This window comes from Aulostomus chinensis, chromosome 18 (assembly GCF_037954235.1).
Source record: "Aulostomus chinensis isolate RoL2024-O1b breed Wild chromosome 18, RoL_Achi_v1.0, whole genome shotgun sequence".
Taxonomy (NCBI): domain Eukaryota; kingdom Metazoa; phylum Chordata; class Actinopteri; order Syngnathiformes; family Aulostomidae; genus Aulostomus; species Aulostomus chinensis.
In genome coordinates this window covers 14358632-14385426 of record NC_141337.1, presented here as the reverse complement: position 1 = coordinate 14385426, position 26795 = coordinate 14358632, and the positions used below count along the sequence as shown (strand labels likewise).

General features: G+C 41.9%; 4 protein-coding genes across 5 annotated transcripts; all 4 read left to right on the top strand.

Moving 5' to 3' along the window:
* Positions 1 to 1521: 1521 nt before the first annotated feature.
* ppp1r27a (protein phosphatase 1, regulatory subunit 27a) lies at positions 1522 to 3299 on the top strand. The gene is made up of 3 exons (XM_086185010.1): positions 1522 to 1957; positions 2148 to 2298; positions 3142 to 3299. Exons 1-3 carry the CDS (start codon positions 1522 to 1524, stop codon positions 3260 to 3262), a joined length of 708 nt encoding a protein of 235 aa, XP_086041136.1. The 3' UTR covers positions 3263 to 3299.
* Positions 3300 to 4679: 1380 nt separating this feature from the next.
* On the top strand, positions 4680 to 8659 carry mcrip1 (MAPK regulated corepressor interacting protein 1). Its single transcript, XM_086184715.1, has 5 exons — positions 4680 to 4801; positions 5448 to 5542; positions 5701 to 5819; positions 7674 to 7778; positions 7887 to 8659. Exons 2-5 carry the CDS (start codon positions 5535 to 5537, stop codon positions 7949 to 7951), a joined length of 297 nt encoding a protein of 98 aa, XP_086040841.1. The 5' UTR covers positions 4680 to 4801; positions 5448 to 5534; the 3' UTR covers positions 7952 to 8659.
* Positions 8660 to 9817: 1158 nt separating this feature from the next.
* alyref (Aly/REF export factor) lies at positions 9818 to 12755 on the top strand. 2 transcript variants are annotated; one of them, XM_086184327.1, is made up of 6 exons: positions 9818 to 10182; positions 11532 to 11687; positions 11792 to 11939; positions 12041 to 12104; positions 12187 to 12373; positions 12456 to 12755. In XM_086184327.1, the coding sequence occupies exons 1-6, from the start codon at positions 9943 to 9945 to the stop codon at positions 12468 to 12470; spliced, it is 810 nt and encodes a 269-aa protein (XP_086040453.1). In that variant the 5' UTR covers positions 9818 to 9942; the 3' UTR covers positions 12471 to 12755. The 2 variants fall into 2 exon arrangements, with proteins under 2 accessions (XP_086040453.1, XP_086040454.1); XM_086184328.1 differs by lacking the exon at positions 9818 to 10182 and adding an exon at positions 10192 to 11104.
* Positions 12756 to 13784: 1029 nt separating this feature from the next.
* arhgdia (Rho GDP dissociation inhibitor (GDI) alpha) lies at positions 13785 to 26490 on the top strand. Its single transcript, XM_086184692.1, has 6 exons — positions 13785 to 13911; positions 22559 to 22760; positions 24027 to 24110; positions 25151 to 25227; positions 25307 to 25370; positions 25453 to 26490. Exons 2-6 carry the CDS (start codon positions 22565 to 22567, stop codon positions 25650 to 25652), a joined length of 621 nt encoding a protein of 206 aa, XP_086040818.1. The 5' UTR covers positions 13785 to 13911; positions 22559 to 22564; the 3' UTR covers positions 25653 to 26490.
* Positions 26491 to 26795: the final 305 nt, after the last annotated feature.

The window sequence follows — 26795 nt, the reverse complement described above, 5'->3', positions numbered from 1 at the left end:
AACCCCAGGGATAGCAGCTTTGCTATTCCGTGTGCTACGTTGGCAGCATCTGTGAAATGTCCATCGCGGCTTCCAAAAGTTTCCCGAGCCAGTCCTGACCAGCTCTACCCGTTATTCCCATATCAAATGTGTGTCTGCGGACAGCTGGTGCCACCAGTACAATGTTACAGCATTATTCGCAAGTGCTGCCGGTCACATGTGGTGATTACAAAAATCCCATAATGTGAACATTAGATTTAAAGACACTGGTATCAACTTTAACATTGGAATTACATTTATATACACGTGCCATCAAATATGACATAAGAACGAATTGTTGCCGTCTACTTTTTGATTAATTTTCTTCTCTCGTTTGTCTGTTACTCCGTCTGTTTTTATTCTATTTGCTTAATAATAAATAAATACAAGTGGAACAATACTTCCAAAAAAATGTCTGTAGTGTATCACACCTTTTGCTGATAAATTCATTTGGGGGAAAAAGAGGAAAAAGAGGAAAAAGCTATTTTTGCTCCGCACATTCATTTTGGTGTCGTAAATAACTGCATTTCTAAACACCATGTGCCCGCTCCGGGGTGTTCAAGGGGCGGGGTTAGATGTAGAATACACCTCTGTGAGTGAGACATGACCACACTCCCATAACATCCTCAGGGGTGAATTTTACAGCCTGGTTATGATGTGAAGGACGAGCACGGAGGCGTTGGAGTCTCACGGTGAACCTACCGGTCAACAGGTCACATAGATGAATGGAGCCCAAATACTCAGGAGACCAAATTTGGAAAATGATGAACACGTACTTCAAACTTCCTGTTTGTGCGCCATGATCATATTTCACAATTGCACATGATGAAAGCAGTAACACAAATTGCAAAATGATTTCATGCGGTGTTCGTGTGTTATTTCATGTCTATCAAGAATAACATCAACACTATGGGATCCACTTGTGTTGCAGTTGTGCATTTGCAATACAGCGGCAATTTTATACCCTCATGACTGACATTGATAGTTGTTTTTTAGATGTTTGGGGAACATTTTGGTTGTCAACATTTTTATGAGCTAGGGGTGGAGAATGGTGTCATTGGGCATATGACTGTGGAGTGGGTGGAGCCAGACAAGGGCAACTCATTTCTAAGCTGAAGTCACTGGATATTAGGCCCTAAAATAGCCTGACAGAGTGTATATAGGGGTCTTTGCTCGACTTGCCCTACCAGAAAATAGTTCTGTCCAAAGGCGAACGTACTCTGCGACAACCAAAAAATCAAAAGCAGAATCACAGCAAGTAAGAGAACAAGGACCAAAAGGATTGGAACACAGTAAAGTGAAGAAAAAGGAGTACTTGAATAATGCAGTGAGAAACAGCAGGAGTAGCCGGAAGCTAAAAGGATAAAGTGAAGAGAGGACAAAAAGGACACAAATACAAGGATATTTGCACTTTTATTGGATTGACTCATTCTTTTGGATCTCTCATGCCCCTCCTCCTGCACTGACAGAATAGGAGGAGGCAGCTCTGTAACCACTGCAGCGATGAAGTACAACTACCACGTACCAGTGTCAACGTACACACGCAACACTCAGTACACACCAGCATACCACACACCCAGCTACCACTCACCTTCACTATACACACCAAGTCACTACACATCCACGTATAGCTCCGCGGCAAAATACACACCGACACAGTACAGCACACCACATTACACCCCGTCACTCTACTCATCCACTTCTAAGTCTGCATCTGCATACGTGCCTTCATACAACAAAGGGTCACGCTACAGTTCATCACGTCGCATACAAGCACAGGAAAAGCCAGCACCAGTGATACCTGTCCCACCTGCAAAGAGAACTGTGCACTTCCCCAATGACATCATCTTCCAGGACATTGTTAGACGTGGAGATCTGGAGCAAATCGGTCGGTTCATGAGAGCGAGGAAGGTTCGTGTGGATACACTCTTCCACTCAGGTGAATAAAATCTCTTCAGCCTCTTGTTTTCTATGAACAGTGGGATGTTTGCATGGCTGTATGCACCTGTGCCACCGAGGACTGATGCAGTGGTGTGTGTGTGTGTGTGTGTGTGTGTGTGTGTGTGTGTGTGTGTGTGTGTGTGTGTGTGTGCGTGCGTGTGTGTGTGTGTACGTACGTGTGTGTGCAGGTATGGCAGCACTACATGAGGCTGTGCTAACAGGGAACCTGGAGGTGGTGAAGCTGCTGGTGAAGTATGGCGCTGATGTCCATCAGAGAGATGAGGACGGCTGGACGCCTCTTCACATGGCCTGCAGTGACGGTTACCCAGAAATTGCCAGGTATCTTTTCGTCCCAAATGATTTGTAATTAGCAGTTAAGCCTACAAAACAAAGTAAATCCATTTAATGTCAAGTACAAATTCATTTCACACTATGCTAATGGCCTAATGCTTGAAGCAGAGGGCACCTGACGGCAAAGACCTCACAGACTTTATCCAAATATGACTGATCACTCCAGTTAGTTCAATAAAAATTAGTTTTTTTTTTCAAATATTTTAACATCTTGGTGGCACGGTGGTGCAGCGGTCGGTACTGTCGCTTCACAGCAAGAAGGTTCTGGGTTCAAGTCCCAGCTCCAGCACGGATCTTTCTGTGTGAGTCTCCATGTTCTCCCTGTTCCTGTGTGGGTTCTCTCTGGTACTCCAGCTTCCTCCCACAGTCCAAAGACATCAAGAGGGGACGAGGCTGATTGATACTCTAAATTGACCGTAGGTGTGACTGTGAGTGTGAATGGTTGTCTGTCTCTGAGTGTTGGCCCTGTGATGGACTGGTGACCTGTCCAGGGTGAACCCTGCCTCTCACCCGTAGCTGCTGGGATAGGCTCCAGCCCCCCTGTGACCCTTAACAGGATAAGCACAACAACAACCATTATTAAATAGGTACCAAGACCAGTGACATAGGGACTCCAAATCAGTAGACAGGATAAGTGGTAGAAAATGGATGGATGGATGGATTTTAACATTTTTTAATTGTAACATTTTTCTCTAATTCAAAGGTTTGGAGTTAAGTAGATCAACTGCAATATATTGTTTAATCTGCTAAACACACACATATATATAGTATATGCTGTTCTACTATACTATACTATATTTTATCACATTTGTGTATCAATTCTCCTCTCAGCTACCTGCTGTCGATGGGAGCCAGCACAGAGGCTGAGAATGAGAGTGGAGAGAAGCCTGCAGATCTCATTGACCCGGACTGCAAAGACCTGGCTAAACTGTTTGAGGTTGGCTGCGTGTGATCAGCCACCAACTAGAGAAACAGAATGAAATATGCTAAAACCATGTTAATAATTGGACAACTGTAGCTGCTGCATCATGATATTTCAGCAATATTTACATATATATTTTTAATTATGGCCTCAAAGCTATAATCCATATGATATTTCTGTCTAATATTCATTTTTTAAAGTATTTTTGTGCATTTATCATGCTGTCAGTGTGCTGCTGCCAATGTTGTAAATGTTAATCTGAAAATATTTCTCTTTTCCCATTCTAAGCTCAAGTAACATAAAACCAGAAATGTTAACTGTAATGTAATCTTGAATAGCTTCCCAGGTCTGAATTACATGAGTATCTCAATTAAGCATGATATCAATTAGCCATGGCGTAGCCAGTCACTTGCTCCCAAACTAGAATACATAATTTGAGTTGTTTCTGTCGTACAAATCCTCACTGCTGGGCAGACAGAGGATCATATGAATAATTGGTGATCCTCCATTCATAGGTCTGGAAAAAAGTTCATGTTGTACAAGTATGTCTATTACTGCAGTATTTTTCCCTGATGTGTTGTTTTCTCTAGTGGAAGCTGTGCTGAAGAAATGAATATCATCAATGAAAGTCTTATCATTTTCTCTTCCATTCATTATTTTTGTACAATTTCATAAATAAAGCTCTTTTTTATTTTAAAAAATCAAGTTGCTTTAGTGCGGTCATTCAAAATGTAATGCACGGACCAAACATAAATTCAGAATTCATTTTTGTGTAAAATCTTGTTTCTACACTTGAGAGACACTTTGACAAAGCCATTGTTCTGGAAATGTCACGACACAGCAAAATATATATAACAAACAAGGCATCCTGACATGAATGTTAGAATATGATGCTGAATGAGTAATCAAAGCAATTTTGAAAATTATTATGTAATTTCAGTTATTTTGAATCATAACTCCTGACAGGGATTGGGACCGCCACCTTGAGTGACAGTAATTTCATAAATGCCCCTCCATTCAAAAATTTGTTCTGTTGTTAGCATTATTTGACATCCACTGTGCAGAATGATGTATATGCAGCATTCAAAACTAAGGGGCCTTTATTCACATTCATCTGCATATTTTGTGGCGTCCTTCATTCTGAATGTAAAACGATTGTGGCACACACAATCAATGAGTCTACAAAAAGCACACATTTGGACGCTATAAGGCTATGAGGATATGATGCAATGCTTAAAAACCTCCAGCCAAAACACACACAGAGGAAATGTCATAGGAGGACAAACCTTCAGTGTCCTGTACATTATTTAAAATATTGTATTTTCATTTTCCTCTTCAACTCCACCATTTACAATTCAATTGAATTTGGAATAACGTCTGTCATTTTAATAATTTTTGCAGGTGTTATTGTGCTGTTGTTGTTCGCTGTTGTGCTTTTTGGGTTGATGGCTCTTTTACTTCCGTGTCTTTTTCCCGGAAATGATTGGTTGGCATTGGCAACGTTTTAGCCAGGTCTAGCATCGTATACAGTCTCTGAATAACGACATCGAATTGAAAGATATTTAAAAGGTTTGTTGGCAGGATAACTACTGTATCATTTGTGGAACACATTAAAGATAGTATAGATGTGCGTTATAATAAATATTAAGTCCTGCTAGAGCTGGTAAAATATTATCTGTTTTAAGCTAACGTTACGGCCAGACAATGTAAATCGGCAGCTAGCTGATAGGCTAAAGTTAGCTAAAATGATAGTGTCAGCATTAGTACTGTTAGCGTCAGCTGTCCGTCAGAACACCGTTGTAGGGGGACACTCATTTTGGAAAATTTAGGAACAATTTTCAAGACAACTCATAGTTTTGACAGGAGATAACGTTACTTTTAACGTTACTCGGTTTGGTTCCGTAGGATGCAGCTAACAGAAACATGTCAGTCAAAACGTAAACAATAGCATCTCGGATGGCTAACGTGAATAGTCTTTTAATTTAAGACACAAGGCGAACATTTGCTACAAACGAAGTATTTAACTGGCAAGTATGAGTTATAAACTCTCGCATTGTTTCAAACGGGAGTTCTGTTTTAGTCATAATATCGTGTCTACGTGACCAGCAAGTGGTAGCCAGCTGCAGTGTCACTAGCATCCATTACGTTTTGGCTTGTTTGTTTGTTTGTTAGATTTTGCGTGGACGCTAAAGATGTCACTGTTGTTCATTGGTAGAATTCAGCTGAGGACTTCTGAAACGTTTTATTCTTCAAATTCTACTCACCATAGAGGAGCAAGGAGCGAGTACAGACTGCAAACAGAATGACCAGGTCTGAATACAGTCATGAATGCTAATGTAGTTATTAATAGAGTCCTGTCAACATTGACTAGTTGCATGTTGTTTTGAATATGTAGTTCTTTTGGGGTAAGATACCCCATATGTCTGTATTATATGCACACTAATGTTGGTGTTTTCTTGTCTGTGAAGCTCATCTGCTCCCAGGATGGTGAATAGTTACAAGCGGACTTCAAGCCCCCGATCACCTACGAATAGTGGGGAGCTCTTCACCCCTGCACATGAGGAAAATGTGCGCTTTATCCATGATAGTACGTAGTATCCCCTACAACACTGATTAAATTGTCTGTTAAAACAACATAATAATACCTGTTTCACTATCCTTCATGGTAGATATTTCACTCATGAACTTCAAACCACATCACAAGGAATTTAACGTGCTCCAGAAGGGTGATTGTTTCTAATCAGTTTGACAGATGGCTGGTGCTTTATTAGCATTGCTTTGTTGTGCAAGAAGAAAAGTTTGATTCAAGCTGTTGGGTTTTTACATAAAACAGTGCAACAGGAAACCAAACGTTTACGTTTGAAATTTTTTTGTCCCTTTTTAAACATTTTCAAATGAAAGTTAAATGGGTGATCTGTGATAGCGTAAGAAATGCAGAGTTGGTATACTATGATGATGTCTCGCTTTGGATGCTATGCAGTCCAACAAAGTGTGGAACTGTCAGTGAGCGTATGTGGCCCTAGACTTTGTGGTGTTGTGGGACACAACTAAACACAAGTTGTGCTCATCTGCGATTTAGCATGTTGAATCAGCAGGTGGCCTGTTGTTAAGAGAAGTCACTGGGATTGGTTCATCAGCGTAAGCAAATCCTATGTTCAGTGAGAAAAAACAAACTGAGCCAAGCTGCAAAAGTGATGTTAAAGTGGTGGGCAAACATTGCTTTGTTTTGAACTGCGGTCCGTGATCTTTTTATCACCACCACCTGCTGGCGTGGAGATTGTGTGTGTGAGAGCTGTCCAAGTCTTTGTGATGTGTTCAAGTGTAACTTTTTGGGCAAATACAGATGAGGTGCAGAGATTAAACAGTCAGCTCCTTTGATGTGACTGTATTAACGCTGCAGTTGAAAAGCATCTGTTGTGACGGGGCTCTGCGTTCCTAATATTGATCAAAAAAAGGTCTTTATTATGATCAATGTCACATGTCACTTTGAGTGTGTGGATCTCTTGATTTTATACGCAGCAATGCACTGCAGTTGAGCGCCACAGAGATGACGTGTTCTTGTTGGCCAACCAGGAAGTCAGCACCTCCTTTGATCAAATGCCGGGGGATTTTTAAATTGGAATTTTAGGTTAATGCTGAAAATAAATCCTGTGGCAAACGAAAGTTAATGGGACCTGATCAATGCAATAATCAGCACATATGACAATTACTTTTAAATCTGAATTTCTGATTTGGAAGCATAAACACAATAGCTAGGAGTTCAAAGTTAAAATAACGAACTCCCTGCAATATGGAAGCATGACTCACGTTACCACAACGAGCTTCGCGGTGATGCTGTTTAATGTTCTCGTCAACTACTGTATTCTATGCTGTCTAGCCTTTTGGTAGTAAACACTACACACATAAACACTACACAAGTGTTGTATTTACTGCCGGTTTCTTTTTATGTCATAGGTCAAATCATAAAACTATCTCAAGCTTGGATTAACCATAGACCTTATTTTAGGTATTTAACCAAAACCTCATTCAAAACACCCACTGACTTTTAGACCAGGGAAAAGGATACTCAGATGAAAACTTATTCCTGGGGTGTAGGACGCATTCCGATGCCACTCTGTAGAGAGAGAAAACAACGAATGTGCCCATAGTTTATCTGATTTGAATATAAAGACATAACGTCAACTTTCAATAAAAGCGTCTGTAATGTGATGGGCATCAGACCATTTAAGTTCCCTATTCTGGATTCGTGTTCTTTAAAGTACTGAAGGTTTTTTTGGTTCGGTGTTTAACTGAATAGTAAATAAATGTCAGACACACAGGCACATCTCACCTCAGTCAAGTTGAATATCCCTTTGTCGTCAGAGTGCACCTCAGTCTGTCTTGGCATGTCGTTTCTAAAAGAGTCCTCAGGGTAAAATTTTAATCAAATCTTTTTCCCCAGCCTGGCAGTGTGTGCTCAGAGACATCAGATCAACACAGAATAGTGAACGAAATGACCGCGGACCACAGGAATATGTGGAGAAGAACCCAAATCCCAACCTACATTGTGAGTTACAGTCCAACTGGAATGATTTTATGCCTGACTTGGATTAATGATGATTCAGCAAAGGCCAAAGTCCAACCATTTGTTTTTCATTGTTTTCTGCTCTCACAGCTTTCACACCAGTGGACTTGACTGACCTCAAGAAACGCAACACACAGGACGCCAAGAAGTCTTAGTTCTTCTCAAGACAATCCAGCTGTTTTTTTTTTTCCACCCATTATCCTTGAGAACTTTTCCTCCGTCAGCCAGAAGGTCAGCCCTATTGGCCAGTCTCACACAGAATGCTTTTTCTTTTTTCCTTTTTTTTAAATGTGGACCATAGCAGCACCCCCTTGTCTTTCTTTACAATCTACAACTGATTAAGAAGAAAATAAGTGGGATTTCAAGGAGCTGTAATTTTCCCTTTCTCTTGATTCAGGTTTTTTTGTTCCGAAGCCACAAAATCTTTGAGTACATTCACTATGTGGACAGGACTGATGCAAATGTTCATCAAAATTTGCTGACATCTGATGCTGAGGTACAAACTGTTGAAGACACAAAAGACTGCAGTCTTAAATACAAACCCTGTTTCTTTACTACTAATGTTGCCTGGAGGAAAATGTGAAAGGGCTGACATCTTTTATTTTTTATTTTTTAGTTGGTTTTGGAAGATAGTTTGATAGATTAATTGTAGAAGTAATGGAATGGTCACATTGGATAAACTCTTTATGGGCAAGTTTTGGAAGCCAAATGCAATGTAGAAGGCCAACATTTTTATTATAAATTTTCTTGCCCTAAAAATGGACTTTACTGAGTAGAGACCTCCCCGAGTATGCTGCCCCCCGGTTAACGCCCCTCCCCCTAAGCCTTGAAACAAAATGTTGAATAAAAGACTTTTACAGTAAGTCTGCTTGCATTGATCCAACATGTCTGTGAGGCTGAAAGCCACCGGGTACATCGGATCATATGAAAATGACTCAGACAATCATCAAAACACACGATAATCCTGGTTTATTAAAGTGTCACAGATTAAATTTGCCAGAGACCAACTTTGAACCAGTATCCTGGTTTACTGGGTTCTGCAACTGTGTCTTTTCTTTATTTTTTAAATTAATAATTTGGTCTGTAAATTATTGGAGTTTTTTAAAGCTTATCACACCATCCCAGTGTCAAAATTGAATAAAGACCCTTTCCTATCTAACTGATCAAAGGTCAACAAATATTGACCGTGAAGGAGTTTTTGATATTCTTGTTTTATGAATTTACTCAATTGCTTGTGGTAACTTTCTTAATACTGTTAATGAACTCATTTTTTAATCTACCATCCGTTTAAAATCAAACTGATTATTTATGAAGCAGACATATAAACACAAATTGTAGATCATGATTCGGTTCTGTTTGCAGGTAGTGTTATTGAAACGTTATGGTTTGCACCCTGGGCTGGGGCCAGAAAGCTGTGACTCACTGGGTGGATGCTTAGCAATATGTGCATTGTGACGGGACTGTGTCCATCCATCCAACCTTTCATCCATTTTCTACCGCTTATCCTGTTAAGGGTCGCGGGGGGGCTGGAGTCTATCCCAGCAGCCTTCGGGTGAGAGGCCGGGTCCACCCTGGATGGGTTTCCAGAATAGGACATAGTCAGAGATCAAAGCAAGAACCAAAGAGGAGACTAAGATTCTGAACACTGACATCAAAGTCAAATATTAACTCAGAACCCTGAAATGAAAATTAGAACTGAAAAAGCAGATTAGTCATGGAAGTTTTGTGACACTGCCCAACCAAAGGTTTGTCAAACAATGGATACTTTGCTAATTTTAATTGACTTTGAATGAACTAAAATCAGCTTTCAGGACCATGTGACGTCATCGGTGGATTCACATCGCACAAGCATCGTCGAGACCACACATTTCAATATTGTGCATAGAAACAAGGATAACCTCTTGCCTTTCTTTCTAATGACAGTGACTGACAGTGAATTACACAACAGAACGTCAGCAGCGTGGTGACGTCACGTGTACGCGCGGGACGTCCGCAGCTTTTCATGATGTGCAGCTGTATCGGGCTCATTGTGTTTTCGCGTCTTCGTTGAGAGCATCGGGCCGGGGAAGGGCAGAGACAGGGACCAAGTCACTATAGGCTGTATTTTTATATTTCTTCTACAGTTTAGCATTATTGAAACGGCATAATGGCCGATAAAATGGATATGTCTCTAGACGACATTATCAAACAGAACAGGCAGCAGAGAGGTGGAGGCCGTGGTGGAAGAGGCCGAGGCCGTGGAGGCTCAGGCGGCGGCCGAGGAGGAGGCGCTGGGCGTCTTGGAGTAAGCGGCGGAGGATTTGGAGGCCGGGGTGGCGGATCCGGCCCCATGAGGAACCGTCAGAACCTGAACCGCGCTCGAGGCAGACCTACGCCGTACAGCAGGGTATGAGAAAGTTAGAGGAATGAGCAGAAAATGGAAAACCCTTCGGCAAACCTGAAAAATGCCTGGTTAACAACCTTCTATTCTCAAGTAGGCTTGCTAGCTTACCCTCTAGCCAGCTTGCTATTCAAGCAAACGAAAATGATGGCTAACCGCCGAGTTTCCCTCGGAGGAGAGCTCTATACGTGCGGTTAAGCATTAACGGAAGTTGTATGCTTAGTGAGTCCCTTCTCGTTCTTCAAGAAGAGGTCCCTTGAAAAGAGCAAACGTGATCGCCATAATGGCCGAGAAGGCCCTGGCGTCGCCATTTTGAATCCAGCGCCCTAAATTAGAGCTAGTCGTCCACGGTCAGAAACAGAGAATTCCACCTCAAGTTTCAGAGTGAAGGTGAAAGGGAGCGCCCTCGTCAAGAAAATCATCCTGAAACGGTTTTGCCAACACTCTGGGAGAATAGTTTTTGTCAGCGACCAGGCGGCCTTTTGTTCGGGAGTGGCTGGCGGGCTTCATAACAAGGCCTAGTTGGTGGCTTTTCATCAAGTGTGGCTTTGTCTTGTGGATGGATCAGTGGACTTCAACCCCCCCTGAATAGCGCTCATTTAAGGCCAAACCTCACTCTACAAACCTGAGTGTATTTTAGACAAGTCCAACAAAGCCCCAATCAAAATGGCGTGGTCTCAAAATGGACGCTCAGATAATCCACGCTTGCATAGAATGGATAGCTGGTAGTTTTTTTTTTCTCCAATCCATCCCCCTCCTCTAATGGACACTTCCTCCTTCAATGAAAGCCAATTTTGTGGCTTTGTAAAGAACTCTTGACCGGTCCAGGAAACACGGTGCAACGGTGGAGGCAACACTGCTTGAGATGGCGACCCCCCCTGTGAACCCGAGGATCAGTTCTGGAGAGCCTCTGGTGGAGGCACATATGGCAAGAACAGTGGGCAATGTTGGTAGCTAGTGTGGGTGGGCCAGCTAGTACAGATTGTGGGTGGGTTAAGGATGATTAATTTGGGTCAAATGTGGATTAGTGCTTTGAGTAGATGAAAACATTCTCACCTTTTCATTGGAGTTCAGTTTTGTTTTTGATTTTTTTTTAAATATTTTTCATGTATGTGTAGCACATCCCCTTGCTGACATCTGTCCTGTGTATGTCCTCTTGTCTGAATGGATTTACTCGAGTGTAGTAATGGGGTGGGCAGGGATTGTTTGGGGACCTTCTTGGGGGATCTGAGCACCCTGGCCCTGTTGGAAGTGGAGCCCCTGCTTGCCCCAACACCCAGCCGTGTGGACTCTGTGATTGACAGAGACAAGGGGATCCTGAAGTCAGCAGGTGCGTTCTCTTTCATCTGTTGCAGCCCAAACAGCTTCCCGATAAGTGGCAGCATGATATGTTCAACGGCTTCAGCGGCTTCAATGGCACTGCTGGTGGTGGCAGCGGAGCTGGCGTGGAAACCGGGGGGAAGCTCCTTGTCTCCAACCTCGACTTTGGAGTCTCAGATGCAGACATTCAGGTACTTGGCAATTTGTTTAAGCTTGGAATGTGAGATGTGAGTGCTTTACTGGTGTGGTGGCCAGAGGAGACCAATGTCCATTTATTAAATTTTTTTTCTTGCAGGAACTCTTTGCTGAGTTTGGGACTCTGAAAAAAGCTGCAGTTCATTATGACCGATCAGGGAGAAGCTTAGGAACCGCAGATGTCCACTTCGAAAGGAGGGCAGATGCTCTTAAAGCCATGAAGCAGTATAACGGCATCCCGCTTGATGGTAAGTCCATGTTGTGTACATCTCCAGCTAAAGCTTCGTTCTGTGTTAAATGAAAAAAATGGAAGCTTGACTCACTGGAAACACGATGACTTTCTCACCAGGGAGGCCGATGAACATCCAGCTCGTCACATCACAGATCGACACACAGAGACGACCTATGCAGGGGTACGGGTGTTCCTCTTTAGTTGGAGACGCTTGACTTGCAAACATTGTGGATGTCGTGTGTGACGAGGATATTTTACTTAAGTCTGAACAGAGGCGGCGGAGGCATGAACAGAAGTCGCGGTGGCGGCTTCGGGGGCATGCAGAGAGGCCGGGGAGGACGTGGAGTAGGCGGCAGAGGAAGGGGCCGAGGTAGCCGCGGGGGTAGCAGCAACAAGCAGCAGCTATCTGCAGAGGAACTCGATGCCCAGTTAGACGCCTACAATGCCAGGGTATGTTCAGCTATTACAAGAGAAGCTGTATATAAATCTTGTTTTTTCAGCGGCCTAAAGTCACTTTGTTTTGTTTTTCCAGATGGACACAAGCTAAATCAAGCTCTTCCTCTTGGTGTGCATCCCTTCCTGTCTGCGCAGAAGGGTGGTTGTTAGAGATGTGCAGAATATTTTACACATGGTTGTCCTGATGTGATTGAATTTATTGCTCCGGCCTCTTCTTTTAAATGCTCTGAAGTGTTTTTTACCAGTATTTTTTTTTCTCTTTTCTGATGAAAAATGGTTTTGGCTGTAGGTTGTTGAGAACTGGGTTTTCAAAGTTAGTCCTCCACCTTGTAGTAAATGGAAGTTGTAATAAAACCTGCAGTGTCTATTAACCAAATACTGTCTCCTGCTGTTTCTCCATTGAAAAATGTGAATTTGGAAAAGTTATTAGATTGTGAGTGGTCTCCATATTTGTTTGTTGGTTGAAATTGCACCATAAGGTTGCCTGTTATTTGCTTTCAAACCTTAAGTCTTTGAAATTTTTAAATCAGTGTATCACAAAAGCTTTTTAAACTTTGCCAGAGATGCAAAGAGAAGCTTAATTTTGACTTGACAGTGGGAAAATTCGGCTCAGATGTCATTTGGGCATGAACCAAATTTTCCCCCCATGTTTTGCAGTGGGTAAAGAAACATGGCAATACCAGAGTTTAGTCACTAGATGTCGCAGTACTAGTCCATTTGAGTCGACCGGCTGTGACAGGAAAGGCAGCAGAGTATCAAACACAATTTAATCTCCGATACACATTGAAAAAGAAGTTGTTGGTCGAATAAAAACAGTATCAACCTCAAAAGAAATGTAGTTTTGCATTCCTCAATCAGATGTGAGTCGAACACGCTTTTATCGGAAGTACCCTTAACGATTGTGAAGATAAAACTTCCGGTTAGATCTTCATATTCGATACATTCGTGTTTTTTCATGAGAAGTTAAACGTTATTTCGTGACGACCACCGGGGAAGCGCATTGCATTCACTCACAAATATTTTTTTCTTAATTTTTACATTTTCGCGAGGGTATTGATTTAAATTGCCATTTAATCAACTGATTATTTGATAATAAATCCGCTTAAAATCAACCATTTAATATGACATGGGGAAGGGGTTGGTCCTGTTTTTCCGGAGTTCGATACCTTTTAAAACACGAAAATTGGGTCATAATGCAGCACGAAATGGCTTTTTTAAATTGTATACATTTAATTTAACTGAGAATGTATCTCAATTCACAAAACAGGGGAAAATGTGTTTACCTTTTTTAATGAAAGGGATTTGTTTTTCTAAGATGAACTCAATACGCTTCCGTCAATGTCAATTAAAAATCCCAGCCAAATAACAAGCGTGTCCAGAGGGTCAACGATTCCTTTATTTTGAAGATACATTACCGGAAGTTGCATCTACTGATCGCGGGAACAAAGTCAGATTTTCCTCTGCCGCGTCTCATTTCTAGCCCTCGCGCCGCCGTTAGCTAGTCACTGTTCCAGCCTCCCAGCGGTAGAACGGTAAGACTGAATGAAACACTCCTCACATCCCTCTCAAAACTCATTTAATACCTCTAATAACACTCAAGAACTGCTGGCGGAGTTTGGAAGTTTCTCGAAGTATTTGCTATGTCACCCCACGAGCGTGAACTAACGGCATTAGCGTGTTGTTAACGCAAGAGTTACTTCGTGCAAAAAGGGATGTGTATTGTAACTAGGTTTATTCGCATTACCTCTTACTTAAAACACTAACACACTGCTAAAACTCATTTTGAACTTATTCGCCTCAAGTTAAAAGAATGGAGGCTGTCATTGAGCTTTCATTTCCGGGGTGTTCGATCTGATCTGAGCTGACAAAGTTATCCGATAGGTAATGGTAACGTGACCAATTGCATTTGCGGTCAATTGTGGCTACACATGGCGAGGGAATGCCTTAGTTAGTTAATTAAAATATCAATAAGATAAGTTCTTCTGACAACTTTAAAATGTATCCCCGACCGAACTTTCATGTGATTTATGAAGAAGATTGTCTGCCACTTCCTGGATCTCAGCTGTCTTTCTTTTTTTCCCTCCCCGTTCGATTGTGTTCACATCTTGAGTCAGGCTCCATTTTGGCTCATTGAAGGTTCTCCTCGTCACGTTCGCGTTGTCATATCAGCCCAGATCGAATGTACTCCGGGTAGCAGTCACATTTGTCTTAATATGTATAATAGTTGAAATCCGTGAACTCTGATTTGTCAGAGAGATCATTGACCCACCCAAACCACGAGCCTTCCGTCTGCTTCCTGGTTCTTTGAAGGGCGGCCTCCGTCTTCATAGACGATGGAACATTTAATAGATTCACTCAACTTCGCCTTCACCTTTGCAGCTCTGTATTCTGGACGACGGCCTCATTTTTAAGTTTTTGATTGAATTTTTGTAACTTAATGGACATTTAGGTTTTAGTGAGGTGATGCAGGTGATGAGCTTCAAATATGTCCAAAGTATATGACAATTTGAAAGCAAGTGCATACAGTGCAGCATAAAGTGTTACATTTTGAAAAATTAAAAGTGTCTGTTGTTTGAGGGGTGGGGCCATTGGTTGTGAGGTCATAAAACTGACCTGGTTTAAATTGCTGTCTTTTGTCTTAATTCTCACTTTGACTTTGGGTCTTTGACTTTAATCTCAGACAGGTCTCTGGTGTGTCAAACACACTGCTTTACCCCTGCTTGTACCTGTAGAAGGTGCCAACACTTTCCACTAATTTCACACTAAATGATGCTTAGAAATAGGGTTGGATAATACAGCCTGAAATTTTAAAATAATAATTTACACCATAAACTTGTGTATTTTTATTAAAAAATACTGTTATGTTAGCCCAGCTGCTGCACACACAAGGTTAGCTAGTTAGTTAGCCTCAGGTCCATTTCAGATTGGATTGGATTTAGGACCCTTTCTTTGAGGTTTGATCACTTACACATTTAAGGCCACGTGTGGAAATGTTTTTTATAAACGGTGTGAACACAGAAAAGGCATGTGACCTGGACTGCCTCATAAACTGAGTAAGCAGTAATATGTGCTAATTCGCATACCAACAAGCATTGAGATCCGATCACAAGTCGTCACTAGAGAGGAGTTGTAATGTATGTGTGTTTGTGTAAACTCTTCTCCTGGCATGTTATTTGCCAGGTACCAGCATGGTCTCATTCTTGTGTGGTCCTCCTCAGCTGAACATGACCTCGCTCCTGCAGCCTCAACTGCATTTTCTCAAAGTGATGCACTTCATTTACGTCTTTCTTCTCAAATACTGTATTACTGTATATCTGCGATGACATTTCTTGCTGTCCTTGAACTAGATATGCTCAAGGTGCTCTGTGCCAGTCATCTCTGCAGAGGCTGTTGCCCAGGGAGGAAGACTGAATGTGGGCTTGTCCCTGTAACTGCCGTTAAGCAGCAGGGCAGTAAGTCCTGACCTTTCAGCCAGCACCATGGCTGCCCCATTCACTCACAGCTTCCTGCTGCTGTGTGCAAGGGTTTCTCACTGGTTATTTTTAAAATTTCCTATTTGTTCTGGTCTTTCCTGGGTTAGGGCTCATGTTAGCATTCTCTTTAGCTCAGAAACATCTGTGTCGTGTTTTGTGATCAGGTCTCTGCCCATTTTCCAATTTCTTTGATACACACGTTAGTTAATCCTTACATCTTTTTTTAACCTCTTACTTCTCTAATTCTAGCTTCACTGTGTCTGTTAAAGTGAAGGCTCCTCTGCATGGCATCAGCTCAGCCAAGCGGTCTTGTTGCAGCACTTCCTCAAAGCTTTAGTATGTCTGCTAAGACAAATAACTAAAGTGTTGAAGCGCTATTTCCTCAATATATCCAGCATGGTTTCAGCAACTGATACCTCATACAGATACTGCCTTCATTTTTATAGTTGTATTTAAAAACTATTGATTTCTCCTTGCAGGCGGAACAGTAAGTATTTGTTCTGTGCTTCGTCTTGGCAATATGTGGTTAAGCAGTCAAAAGGATGTGAATCATCAAGCTTATGCCCTAAAACGGAAGTTTGCAGTAATTTCTTGACAGACAAAAATGTCACCACCGAGTATGCGCTTTACCCACCTTTAGTTGATGCGATTATCAAAGTGACTGAAGAAAATTCAAATTAAAGTCAATGTTTGCATTTATTACCGAGGTATACCAGCTTATTTGCATCTAACACGAAGTGTTGTAGTAAAAGGTGTTTTAGTGTTAAATAAATTAAAGCCTCTGAAAATGTATGCATAGGAAAAGAAATGCGTTGTCTGCACTGGTGAGGATGTCACGATTCGCCTGTTGCATTACTAATTATTTTTCGATTTATTTATTGAGGCCAAGAGGACCAAAATGATATAATTGATACAGCAATATTGTAATACCAACCAAGTCAAAACAATACTCTAAATAGCTGCTGCAATGTAACATTTGGCGTTTTTTGAAACCAGTTAACCCAAATATCGTCATAGCCAGAGTAAGCAATATTCTGATGAAGGCACAAAGTATTCCGATCTTAAGGAGGAGGTTTTGCAGTATTTTTTTGACTGGCACAGTCATCAAACTGCTGTTACAAACTCAGCTCTATTCAGTTTTCTGCATGAATAGCTAGAAAACGCACCAGTCACAACATGACAGAAATACTTTAAGGGTAAAGTTGGAAGGTTGTTATGTGGGCGGGTGTCCTTAGTCATTAGTCAGACTTTGCTCTGTAGCATGTTAACAGGTATGTAATTGGAATATTCCATTAGAAACTCATAAGGACCTTACTTAAAATATTGTGTAACTCCACAATATTTACGGTGGAGGTGCAAAGGGTATGGAGAAAAGAGACGCATGTAAAGGTCTGGCTGATGGAACGTTGCATGAGAGACGTCCAACTGACTAGCGAGGATCAAAACAGCCACAGATGTGTGAAGGTGAAGCCAAGAGCTAAATGTCAACCTGCAAAGGTTGCTCATGCTACGTCACTTTTACTGAAGTACCATCCGCAGTACTCTGTTTACTCCGATGTGAATAAGGGTGGTGTCGCTGACCTTACACAACTACAAAGCTTCCTGTTAGACTTGAGTGTCTGTCTATTGTGCCAGCATGCACGATTGTTTGTAGCTCTGGTAGAGATGGTGGATGAGCAGGTGTCATAACAGCTACTGTAAAGCCAGGCTACTTTGTCCCTGTTGTTTCTGGATTCGTGTTCTCAGCTTTAGATACTGTCATATTTTTGAGTGAAGAAAATTATGAAGATATTCAAAAGTTGACTTTTTTTTTTAAATAAAAAAATTTTAACCCCGAGGATATGGTTGGCTTTATGGTTTACAAAAGACATGAAATGAAATAAGATCAAATTCAAGAATTATTTAATGTCTTGTGATATTGCTCCTAAGTAAATGCAGTCTCAGAGCCTGGTAAATCTAGAGTTTATTGTTGACAGGAGGTGCTCTGAAATATGCCTTTTCCTTCAAATGACTGATAAGTATTATGGGACTTTTCCAGACAGGATAAAGACATCTTAACCGGCTGACACTCTCGTCTAATTAGACATCTAAACAGCCACGGGGCAAGGGCGGCAGCCCTGTTCTTTTACTGTATTTTCATTGATTCTTCATTATTCCACACTGAGTGTGTGTCGTACACACACAAGTGCATGCTACGGTTTATAAAGCCTGTATCATCCCCCAGTTATCCCCTGGTCCTCACTGAGCTCACAGATCAATTATCTTCTTGAAGACACTAATGACTCCTGTCAAAGGAATCCTCTTGCTGTGTCATTGCTGACACTTCCAAACACTCTCTCTCCTCTTTGGATGCCTCATCAGGCAGATTACTGTAATCTTATTACCCCAGTGTTGCTAAGGAACCGCTTTAACCTCAAACCTCCAGCTGTTGTAGTGAAAATGTAACCTCACTCAAACAAACAGCTTATCCTCCTGCAGGCGAGAGCTGTATGGCTGACTGCAGGTGGAGGTTTGGGTGCAGGGTTTAGAGGTTCAGAACAATATCCAATGTTTGTTTGGATGATCTCATGACCTCTGTTGTCTACCAGCAGGCATTAGGCCTGAACAATGACCGGGCCAGTTTTAGTATGTCGCTGGTTAGCTGCAGCCCACATTGTTTGTCAACCAACAAGAATGTGCATCATTATGAAGGTGCTGATGTCAATAGTGTGAGAACTAATCCAGTTTACTGAGTGCATGGGCTTTTTCACACTTGATTATGAGGTATGACGGGACTATGTGCAGATATGTAACACGCATATGAACAATTGTGATGTGTGTGACAGATAGTCATGGCTCATACACACCAAGCAATGACCTACTGTTGTTACACTGTTAAACAGGCCCTCCTACAGCAGGAATCAACATTTAGCAGGGCTGCACAATTTTGTAAAAATATCATAAAGAAATGATTTTGACTGATATTGCAATATGATATTAGATTCTTATCATTGTTTGATTAAAACGATGTGATTGTTGTGGGATCTGTAAACAAAGACACTGCCTTAAATCTGTAGAATATGACGTGTCGGCGGGATGTCTCAGAAACACCGCAGTATTTGATTTGAAATGGGGTTTTACACACAATTACCCTTTAACGAAGGTTGCGCTTTTGGAAATTGCAGGTAGGCTAAATTGCCTCTTCATTTCAATTTTGATTAGTTTTGAAGCCCTTGAAGTGCTGTTTTTTACTTTTGCAATTCGGACATTTGATTTTGGATTAACTGTCTGTCCCTCTTCAACTAACCAGAACAACAAACACAGAAACCAAAGCTAGACGGTAGATGTTTGAAAATACCTCTCCCATACCAAAAAGCCTTCAGGGCTGTTCTTTGTGCTCTTCTTTTCTAGAAGAAATACTGATACAGTTCTGAGATTGCTGATTCTGTAGTAGCATGTACGCTAATGTCCTAAGGAGCTGCAGTTCTTACACCATGACTACACCTGTGTCCCCTCAAAGGATTGATGACTGGTCAAAACGCCAAACATGTAACTTCAAACCAGATAAGATGGTTAAGCCAGCTTCCTCACAAGGTAAACGTATCCAATTGAAAGCAGGTCCACTGTATAAAGGACTAATCAGACTTCTTTTCTACTGGCCATAGAAAGAGTGCAGGTTTAACAGTGCTTCCAACCTGACATCACTTTTCAGAAGCTTTGGTGTAAACAATGTCCTCCACCACATCACCCTTACAGGCCATGACGACGACAAGATAGCTTAAACCACTGAATTATTGCATTGGTATGTTGCAGAACTTGTGTGACATAAGGTTACCAGAATAATAAACGATTTCAGTAACTGACTAAGGTTCTCAAGTCCCATATCTTTGTCCTGCATACTAAATGTAGCACACTCCCACAAAATGTCCCTTGTGTCATGTGTGTGTTTGTGCCGAAGCACCGTATGCAGCCGCAGTCACGGTGCAGCTCAGTGGAGCCGAGAGCTCGCACAACACGAGAGGAGTAGAGGAAGTGAGACAAACCACCTGTTCATTAAATCTTGAAGAATGATATTGCAGCATCACTTTGTTATCCAGTCTTCTTTTCCTCTCTGTCTGTCTCTGTCTCTCTCTCTCTCTGTCTCTCTCTCTCTCTCTCTCTGTGCAACAAGGAACCTCTCACTCTCTCTTCTCTCATACTCTCACTCTCACACAGCTGATGAGCCAAAGCACTCTATTGGCAGAAAAGGAATTTGTGCTTTTATGGGAGGCCCCATTAGGAAAAACACCACAGTGTTCTCAGTTCCTGCTTGGCTCCCACCCAACTGTGTACGGCAGAAAAGGGTTCGTCGAGGCTAAAAAGGAGATAATGTTATTGTTGCGTGGAGATTGTGCTGTGATTTCTTGTGGTCTGTGTGGTGGTAAATGGCATTTGAGTTTTATTTTCTTTGTTCCCAGTTATGAGGGGTCGTCAGTCAGGATGTCACTTGGTGCTCTTCTTCTGTTTGTGTTTCATTTGAGTTGTTAGCTTTGCCTGTTTGAATTACGATGACCTTTAACTCTCCTGTTATTACTGATATGCTGTTGTGAATTAGTAGAGATTTATAATGGTCTCAGAATAAGCTAAATAAAGAAGCAGACAGCTCTACCTTGTCTTAGATATGCTTTATGGTCTTCCTCTTTCACTGCAACCAAATTCCCCACGTACACTAATCAAATCTCATCCTTTAAAACATTGTTGTACTTGGCTCCTGTAGGGCTCTCGTCTAGCTTGTGTGCATAAATACTGGCACAGTTGTTCATAATGTTAAATCCTTTCCAATTTAAGAGTGGATTCCTGTTTGGAATCAGAGAAATACAGGAAGTAATGTTCTCTCAGTAGAAGGCGTTGTCAAGTCCTCTGATACCAAAAATATTTTGGAGGTTAAGCCTCAGACATTAGAGCAGCACTTACCAGGTTAGTCACATTTGATCTATTTCACCTTATTAAGCAGCAGCATCTCTCCTAATATAACATATCTGTAGTTGACTGATTTGTTTGTTTTGGGTCAAAGAATATCAGGAGTCCAAGAACTCTGAAAAATGTTTCGTATCGCTCATATTTTCCATAAAAGACGCTATGTACGGGTGTTCTGAAAGTACACGCCGCCCAGCTGCCTCTTGGCTGTCACAGGTGTTGTTTGTAAAAGCTCAGCCCGGCATATGCGCACCAGATGTTGTTGATGGATACCTCCCTTTACTTTAACAGCTTTTACGACCAATTTATAAGTTGTGTGGCGTGCTCAAAGTACCGCTTGTTCTCCAAAAAAATTGACCATCTCCCATTGTGCCGTTCCGTGCTCTGACTCATTTTCTCACCTCTAATCAGAGACGACTGCTGTGGCACTGCCAGGCTTATTAGCTGTGCTGCTTCCCTGCTCTGTCCCACCACTAAAACCTTCCCGTGTCTGTGCGGTAGAGAAGAGATGAGCCTGGAGCTCAGATAATAATCTTTTCGACCACTGACGGCATCTGCTCTATGTCACTGCTGTCTGTGACCTCGGGGGAACTGGCCAAGAGCACCGAGAGGCCAGCGTGTCATGTGTCCTGACTCTCATCTGTTCTAGTGTGTCTGTTCTTGTGCTCGTTTATATGCAGTACTGAAGTTTTTAAAGCAAGGGGAACATAATAAAACTGCCATTGCCTGTTTGGGAAAAAAAATAATGAAGTTACACATGACAGTCCACCTTCTGCAACAGCTTATTTCACCATGAACTCTTTAGTTCTCAAGTGTGTGTGCGGAAGGAATGTGTGTGGATTGTAAACTTAAAACCTGGCAAATGTTTCAATTTTTCTGGCCAGATATTATGTCAGGGCTGCAACTACTGATTATTTCTATCATTGATCAGTCTGCCAATTTTTTTTTTTTTATTATGATTATTCAACAAATTGTTTGGTCTATTAAAAGAAGTACTTTAACAATTCTCACAATTTCTCAGGACCAAAAGTGATGCATTCTAACTGCTTCTGTCCCACCCAACAATCCAAAGACTCAGGAGTCATGAAAGTGGATTTAGGGTTTTTTTTTTTTGCCTGTTTCTGATTCTTATTATTAACAGACATTTCATCCATCTCTAATCATGCAGTCTTGAATAAAAACATGGCATTCATATGATATTCAAATGTTGTACATATTTTTTTTTTAAAAAGTGAATATTGTGAATTTGAAAAGGTAATGTTTTGTGCAAAACTGGAACAATTACAAAATGTTATGAAAATGAGTAGTATCTACAGATATTAATATTATTATTCATGCATCGCAAGAAGACACTTTTATTAAGAGGCTGAACCTAGCACATGACATTATTCATGGAAAAAAAGACTAAAATAATAAGGTGATTTAAAAAAAAAAATCATTTTCTTTCGGTTGAGTAATTGTTGCAGCTCTACTTCACACTAGCGAGGATCTGGAGAGAAACCAAAGCCATGTAAATCCTGCTGAAGGTAGTTAACGATGATAAGCGAAAATCAGCTTTACTGCCTTTCATTTGCACACTCGGGTTGAAGTCAACTCAGGTTTCCATGTGCATCCATGTTTTATCATTCAAAGCCAGATGTCTAATAACCAACTAGACCACATAAATTGAGTTGAAGCAAATCCTGAAATGGGAAGTGTTCTGTTGTGCAGCCTCTTGTCATCAGTCCTTATTAACTTATTTTGCTCCGTTGTCTGTCTTTGCTTTGATTAGCACGCCATGGCAGAGCAGGAGCCTACACCAGAGCAGCTGGCAGCCATCGCAGCGGCCAACGAAGAGAACGAGAGTGCCGTCAACTACAAACCTCCAGCCCAGAAGAGCTTACAGGAGATCCAGGAGCTGGACAAAGATGACGAGAGCCTGCGCAAGTACAAGCAGGCGCTGCTGGGCAACGCTGCTCAGGTTGCGTCTGTAGGTGAGAGATAGAAGCTAAAAAATACACACACAATGGTGTGTGTGCGTGTGTGTGTGTGTGTGCGTGCGCGCACGACAGAATGCACTTGTCTGTCCCTGTGCAATTTTGTAACACACAGGGCAGAACAGGACTTAATTGTAGCTGATGACAACCCAAACTAAAGATCATTCCAAAAGGCCAAAGCCTTAGTAAGTGATGTGGTACTTATGGCCTGATGCTACGCATAACCATTAAAAGGTTGCAGCTTTATGACGATGATATGGACGATGTAGTCCGCATTTGTTTAACCAACTATTCACCAGAACAAGTGCTAAATGTTGCTTTTAAACTCTGGGTCCACCAACGTTGTTCATTGCTTGGTCATCAAGGAAGCTGATAACCACTCTGCTCTTGGACTAAAAATATAAATAAAACTGCTGGTGTCAAAACTCAGAGTAAGACCTCAGAGTGGAACCTACAAGAGTACATTTTCAATGTAGTCATTTTTTTGTTGTTGTTGTTGTTGTTTACAGTCCAGTATTTTTGAAATATATTCCAATTATTAATATAAAATAATCAGTTGTCCCGTAGTATCAGAAAGTCCAGGAATGATGAATTAACTAAAAATGGCGATGCTGCGTCCTTTCATTTTGGAGTGAGGTGCTAAGACGTAGCTCTCACTCCCTCTCACAACATCCAATAATATTCACTGGACCAGAACAATACCTTCCCTGTTGGAATATCTGCTTTTACAATGACTGCTCTAAAGTTACATATTAGAAATTCACTGGCTTGTAGACCTGCCAGTGAGGATCCTGCCACTCATATGACATGATGTCAGAGGTGGAGAGTCGGTCTGGCAAGGACTTGGAGCTGTTCCTAACCATCGAAGTACACAGAGACACTGTTGGTATTTACACACTCCCAGTTACAAACAGACAGTTCTCTTTTCGAGGGAGTGGAAGGGAATGTGCATTCCAGTCACCCTAGACAATCTTAATAGTTTTCTAAGTACCTGAAAGAGGAAACAAAACCCAAGTGAGAGTTCATCCTGCTGCTCCAACCTCCCTCCGTGTTTCGTCATTTCTGGTTACATGCCTACATCAGACACAAACTCAAGCCCAACAAAAAATGGTAGTTTACTTTCTTGACAGTTTCATTTAAAATGCAGAGAAGAAAAAGTAGACACGTCTATCAAACGGTTTATGACCGCATTTGTTCTGTGACTGATGAGTAAAAATCAATGTTGTGATCATAATTGTGTGTTGTGTTCTTTTCCTGCCTTAGATCCCTCTGTCCCCAACATCCAGGTGACTAGAATGACTCTGGTATGTGAGACAGCACCAAACCCTCTGATCCTTGACCTGCAGGGTGAGTAGACGTGGCAGCTTGGTGTGAGTGAGTGATCTGGACAAAGGTCAACAGCAGATTTCAGAGGGAAAACAGATCAGCCCTTAGATTTATTTTCTCTGGAGAGCAGAGACGTGAAAGCCCAAATGCAGATGGTGGCGTCTCAACGTCACATGACTCCTCAACAATGGCAGGTCGTCCATCTGTGGGCCGCCACAGGCGACCGACCTGCCGGCTCATTAGACGGATAATTAGTTCTGACATGATTTCTGTGGAAGTGGGTTAATGAGCCGTTTCCTGATTGTTAACAACAGAGCAGTAGCGCTGTGCTTACATGAAGCAGTGGACCACCTGGTGGCCAGAACCAGTACTGCAGACAGCAGTCTGGCCTGCTGTAGCAGTGTAAAACACAGGTAAATAAATGTGGTCCCAGTCTGTCCAGTTGGACCTAAATGGATCAGGGCCCTCTCTAATCTTTCTAAAACAATGACTCAGTTGAATCTGAATCTCAGTAAATTAACAAGGAAAAAATGCATTTCATTGTTCTCTTCAAATGATAAATGAAAAATGTATGTATGTGGCTTAAGGGCTTCAGAATTTGGGGGGGGGGAATTGATTATCTTGATAATTGCACGATTCAAGGGATTTTTGATTTTGTTTTTTTTTTTACATAATTACACTCACTTTCCTTGAAAAACCTGTTCAACTGATAGTGTGAGATTTTTGTGGAGGTGTGTATCAAACAAGTGCTTTCTTTAAGCTGGAGAGTACGATGCTGGCAGGATATCTCTGCAGTCATGCAATGTGCAATTTAAAATGGTTTCTTAACACACAGGAAAATAAATATTGCGCCTGCCGGTAATTAAGAAAAAAAAAAAGAGAGAAAGCGTCAGACATACATTTGATTAAACTTGGATGAATTGTGCAGCCTTAATGTTGTTAATTACACCTGCATTTCCTCTGCTGTGGCCTATCAAAGTGGGCACTACAGAAAGGGCCTGTTACTTCATTAAAAGCGAGCGTACTTGTTCATCAGGTGTATTTCCCTGCTGTGTTGACAGGAGACCTGAGCGGCTTCAAGAAGACCCCGTTTGTGCTGAAGGAGGGCGTGGAATACAAGATAAAGGTCAACTTCAAGGTGAGGGGACATTACAGCGGCTGCAGGAACCATCTTTGTCTTGAGCTCAGCAGATGATGACCCTTGTTGTCCGTCTCAGGTCAACAGGGAGATTGTGTCGGGTTTGAAGTACATTCAGCAGTCGTTCAGGACAGGAGTGAAAGGTACGTCTGCCGGAGCGATTCCACGGTCGAGTTCAGCCCTGCCGCTTCTCATTCTCATCACCTGCTTTTGCTTCCTCTCTAGTCGACAAGTCAGACTACATGGTAGGCAGCTACGGGCCCAGGGCGGAGGAATACGAGTTCCTCACGACCATGGAGGAGGCGCCCAAAGGGATGCTGGCCCGCGGCACTTACATCATCAAGTCTAAGTTCACTGATGATGACAAACACGATCATCTTTCCTGGGAGTGGAGCCTCTCTATCAAGAAGGACTGGAAAGACTGACTCCCCTCAGCAGCCTCCATCGTTGGCTTCCTCTGCTTTGGCCCACTTGCTCGCATTCCTTTTTTTTTTTTTTTTTTGTCCTTATCGGATTGTTTAAGCTTTTGCTGTGTCCGTCCATCGACGCCCTGCTCTTACAGCTTTCCATTCCTTTTTCAATTTTTTTTTCAAAACAGTTTTTTTTTTACCTTTTAAGTATTAAATCCTAAAGAAAAATAATGTGCACAATCCAGATTTTGTAGTCATGTTTTTTTTGGTTTATAAAAGTAAAAAAAAAAAAAAAAAGTACAGAATATCTTTTCACGGCTCTTGGAGTAATGAACTCTGATTTCCCTCCCGTGTCTTTCTTGCTCCTCCCTCTCCTCCTCTGTTATTCCGATAGTTTTGTACGATGACCATGATCTGCCTTGGTGAACAGGAAGCAGTCGAGCTGTGCACACGTGGCCACTGTGCGGCCATTTAGCGATCCTTGCTGGACACAACTCTTGGACGCAGCCCTCCGAAAGCCTTTGAGCAGATTATTTGTACAGAGTCTTGGTAAATTATTTGGAATTCAGGCCATTTTTTTTTTCTTTTTCTTTCTTTTTTTTCTCCGAATCATTTAGCACTGTATGAAGTCTGCAGAGACAACTGCTGGTGGGGTCAATGAAATGCCATGGAAACCCTCGTGAACTCTTGTGCTTTAGGTCTGGCTGTTTCTCTCCTCTTCAGGGTATCATTTTTGGCGGGTTTTTTTAGCAGCCACGTGGCCTTATCAAGAAACCTCGTAGGTAAAGAAGACAGTAGACGACCACGTTGAGCCGATTGCCTTCAGATTATACTTGTCAGGCTTGTTTTTGACCACACACAGACAAGAGGTCAGGACGAAGCACCTTTATATCCGGTTTGGTTCATAAAAGCTATTTCATGTAGGTGTCTGTCATATCGGTTACAGACGCCTGCTTTATTTCATTACTTAGTATCTTGAACTTCTTGAAGTCGTCCCCATTCGCTTCAACAGCTGGAAGCATCCGAAGTTTTTGTCCTTGACTGAAAGCAAAGACTGTTCTAGTCCACCGCTGCCCCCAGTGCTGACTCCTCAGCCCTGGGGGCTCGGCTCCAGTCAGAGGACAAGTCAGTCGTGAGATCTGAACCAGTGTAGGTGTC